Source organism: Nematolebias whitei, chromosome 12 (genome assembly GCF_014905685.2).
Source record: "Nematolebias whitei isolate Nwh7 chromosome 12, NemWhi1, whole genome shotgun sequence".
Classification (NCBI taxonomy): Eukaryota; Metazoa; Chordata; class Actinopteri; order Cyprinodontiformes; family Rivulidae; genus Nematolebias; species Nematolebias whitei.
Genome location: NC_056509.1, coordinates 45,364,712 through 45,368,941, shown reverse-complemented (window position 1 = coordinate 45,368,941; position 4,230 = coordinate 45,364,712). Strand labels below are relative to the sequence as shown.

The 4,230-nt window shown below is 42.6% G+C and overlaps 1 protein-coding gene across 1 annotated transcript; it reads right to left on the bottom strand.

Annotated features, from left to right (window-relative positions):
* Positions 1 to 1,198: 1,198 nt before the first annotated feature.
* On the bottom strand, positions 1,199 to 3,843 carry LOC119417951 (12-(S)-hydroxy-5,8,10,14-eicosatetraenoic acid receptor-like). The gene is made up of 2 exons (XM_037685199.1): positions 3,301 to 3,843; positions 1,199 to 1,719 (listed from the first exon to the last, which is right to left on the bottom strand). The coding sequence occupies exons 1-2, from the start codon at positions 3,841 to 3,843 to the stop codon at positions 1,258 to 1,260; spliced, it is 1,005 nt and encodes a 334-aa protein (XP_037541127.1). The 3' UTR covers positions 1,199 to 1,257.
* Positions 3,844 to 4,230: the final 387 nt, after the last annotated feature.

Genomic DNA, 4,230 nt, shown 5'->3' with positions numbered 1-4,230 from the left:
ATATATATATATATATATATATATGTATGTATATATATATATGTATGCATATATATATATGTATGTATGTATATATATGTATGTATGTATATATATGTATGTATTTATATATATATGTGTATTTATATATATATATGTTGAAGTGTCCCTGGGCAAGACACTGAACCCCTCAGTGATGTTTGTCCCATCAGTGTATGAATGTGATAAAGCACTGATTATTATTTGTGTAGGTCTAGTAGAGAGCTGTCTGAATGGGTAAATGAGGCACAGATTGTGCTGTAAAGAGCTTTGAGTATCTTGAGAAGATAGAAGGTGTTATATAAGTACATTCCATTTATCATATAATCGAATGAACCAAAAACCAGGTTTACACAGACACACGATGCACAGCTCGTTTAATGACTCTGCGCGGTGGTGAGTGGTTTAAAAAATGACCAGAAATGTTTCTGTAAATAAACATGGACAGTTTTCTTAGGTGGGGTGATGGACTAAAGTTTTAAAGGTTTAAAAGTTTAAAGATTTAAAGGTTTACTTCATGCAGAATAAAATTAGGAGCACGACTGACTCCAACATTTACTGTAAAGGTGAGTCACTACAGGTAATACAGTGGAGATGGTGAAATCAACACGCCCGAGTAAACACACTGTGCCCGCAGGTTATCAGACATTTAGTTTGCCGTAAACTTTAAAACATTTAATGCCAGTGTTTGTGACAAACTGTGTATTCTGAGACTTCCGTGTAATTATTTACTCTTTAAGGGTCGGACATGTCAGATGTGACGTTTACAGGTCAGAACTGTTGACGTTAGGGTCAAAAGTACAAACCATGAACAAGTTTGTGTCTGCGCACATCATCACAACGTTTTAATTATTACAGCACTAAAGATCAATCGTGTCGGCGTGAGTCAGTATTAAAAGCAACGGGGATTCCAGTTTGAGCTCAAACTGAACACAGACTCGTCAGACGTCAGCTGATCGATGAAATAAGAGTTTATTTTCAGCCAGACAGTGAAGAAACTGCCACACCTTTATCACTTTACATGATATCTGTAACATGATCATCCAGGGGATTTATTCAGGCACAGTGGGACACATCAGCTGTCTGGCAAAAAAAAAATGATGTCATAGGCACTTTTGTTTAAATCAAAATGTAAAAAAGTTAATTAACGTCATAATCTGTGTCTCTTCCATGATCCATAATCGAGGAGCATCAGTCCGTTGTGTCGGCTCAGCAGCAGTGACTTCATTAAATTACTTTTTAAATGACTTTGTTGCGTTCAGGTTGCGTTGGATTTCCCAAAGAGCTGTTTGTCTGCACTGGGCATCTTTTCAGGAAGCAAGAGCAGTAAGTGGAGAGATAAAGTGCCTTAAACTTGCTGCTGCAGAAACAGTAAACCAGCGGATCCAGCAGACAGTCGATGTAGGAGAGGATCATGAGGCCGTCAAAGACCACGGCTGCGTTCTCCTGGACGGCTTCATCAAACAACCGGAGCCGGACGATCAGCAGGACCATCCTGGCTACGGTGCAGGGCAGGAAGCAGAGGGAGAAGACCACCATGACGATGGTCACCAGGAAAACGGCTCTCCTCAGTTTGGTCCGGACCCCGATGGTTTTCCTCCTGAGCCGGTTGATGATGCGCACCGTGCAGTACGCCAGGATGATGAAAGGGATGAGGATCTGGCTGAAGAAAACCACCTCTCTCATGCTCTCCACCGCATCCTGACGTCAGCAAACGGAGAGAAACAATCATTCTTGGTGCAGAACAAAGTTTTCTTTTTCATTCATTCAACCGGACGTTACGAATAAACTGATCAGGGAAACGGTTGTGGACACAAGTTGAACACAACAATCCTGGTGAATAACCATGGCATTAAATTAAAAAAAAAACACTTTCAAGAGTTTTATTTTTAGAAAAAACACATTCCTCCAGATTGAGACCGTTTTTTAAAGTGTAACATGCAACGCACAGTTTTTCTTCTTAGTTTGGGAAATAGGTCAGGCCGGTCTGTCTGTTTCCCCTTTGAATAAAAATAAATAACTAAATAAAACTAACGTCCCCAAATAAGTTTGTCACTTGTTAGCTCATTAGCTCCACACACTGGATGAAAGTCAAAAAAGTCCATGCGCAATAATCCAGGTATACAACCCAACAATTTTCAGTCAGGTCATCTGGACAGTTTCATTTTTTTTTGCTGTCACCAATAAAAAGAAACTGTCCAGATGACCTGCCTGAAATTGTTGGGTTGTATACCTGGATTATTGAGCATGGACTTTGTTGTTTTGAACCAGTTTGACATGACTGTCGACAGGGAAGAGGGCCGGCTCCAGAGGAGGGGGCGTGCCAAAGACACCATCTTAGCACCAACATAACTGGTTTGTTCCACTTTGGAGTAAGCTGTTTGGGGGAAGAATCAGTTTTGTGTTGTGTGTTTCTTTGACTGATGAAGCCTTCTGGATGGAAGGTGAAACGTTTCAGCAAAAAAAGAAACTGTCCAGATGACCTGACTGAAAATTGTTGGACTGGATGAAAGTATTAGTTTTAGTCATATCTTGGTTCAATAAGGCTCCTGTCATGACCAGATCCAGTTTATTTTATTTTATTTTTTACTACTTTATTGACATTTATAGATATTTAACATGTTGCCCCTGTGATGACTGGAGACCTGTCCAGGGTGTCCCCCACCTCTCACACAGTGAAGGCTGGAGATGGACACCAGTGACCCCCATGAGCCGAAAAGGAAGAAGCAAGAAAAGTGGATGGATGGATGGATGGATGGATGGATGGATGGATGGATGGATGGATGGATGGATGGATGGATGGATGGATGGATGGAACATGTACCTTTGCCTCAGTTATTAATCAAAGTGTTAACTTAATACTCCACTTGCTGTTGCAGCTGTGACTGAGCATCTTTCCTGCTTTCTTCTGCAAATTTAATCTCGTTCTTTCATTTCGGCTACAATTCAGCATGTTTTATTTTAGCTAATATCGGCTGTTTTTCAGCAAGTTCTTCAGCGATAAGCATTCGCACCGCATTTTTGCAGAAAATGCAATTTCACTAGTTTTCTTTAAATTTGAACCAGCTCCAGTTTCGGCTGGTCTCGGCTTCAGCGATGCTTCGTGTTGTGCAAAAATTATTTTAAAGCCGAACTCTGAGTGCAGCTTTTGGCAACGATCACCTGCATTCTTCTGGTCCTCTCGATTAAACAGGTTTAGCTAAAACCCTGAACTGATTTATGTCCTCAGTGCCTTGTTTGTTTTATAGTACAAAGTAAATGAATTCATTATGCAGATGTTACCTCAACCAAAGTATCATTCTCTCCATCGGTCTTGTGGCTGTTGCAGCACTCGAAGGTCTTGAGCATGGTGGGGATGGTGAGCGGCAGAAGTAACAGCCAGATGATGATGGAGATATGTCGGGACTTCTTGAGCACCTTCAGGGCAGCATTCTGACCGGGGTGGACCACCTTAAAATATCTGTCGATGGTAGTCACCGTGAGGAAGGCGATGCTGGCGCCGCGGTTTAAAAACAGCACGAAGAGCATGGCTTTACAGAGGGCGTCGTTGCTGCTCCTCCTCTCTCCTGTGATGAAGTCACGGGCCTTGATGGGCAAACAGAAGAGTAGAAGAACGTCTGCCAGCACCAGGTTGAAGAGGAAGACGTTGTTGGTGTTGGACTTCCAGAACTTGAGCTTGAATACGAAGAGATGGAGCACCGATGCGTTCAAAGGCAAAGCCAGGATGAAGATCACAATCATGGCAGCTGCGTAGAACATGTAAAGTGCCTGGTTTTTAACATCGCACTCTTCAGCTGGTTCAGATGAAACGTTCACGGTTGCCATTTGAACAGCTGTTTTCCAGCAAATGATCAAAAACAAAACCTGCTCTAAAATCGCAGCTTTCCTCGTGAACCGAGAAGGAAATTACCCCCGAGCTCCAGCCTCGACCCTCAGTAAGACAATCCTGTCAGACAGCTGGGCCTTTGTAATCGTTCTTCTCAGTTCTTGTGTTCAAACACCTGCTTTTAAAGCAATCCTTCCTGAGGTCCTGTGTTGTAAGAGCAGTGCAGGGTGTTGCTCTCTCCATTTGTAGTTCTCGTGGAAGGCGTCTGGTCTGAGTTGTTGCTCAGTCTTGAACTGATAGCGCCTCCTTTGTGCCTGAGGAGGTGAGTCATCGGCTGCTGCACTGCTGGTCCAATGATGCCGAAAAGCTGCTAAACCACTGTGTGA

Coding starts and splice junctions, on each gene's coding strand:
- LOC119417951 (XM_037685199.1), bottom strand. CDS start 3,843: ATGGCAACCGTGAACGTTTCATCTGAACCAGCTGAAGAGTGCGATGTT. Junction 1,720..3,300: donor AGAATGATACTTTGGTTGAG/GTAACATCTGCA, acceptor TGCTGACGTCAG/GATGCGGTGGAGAGCATGAG.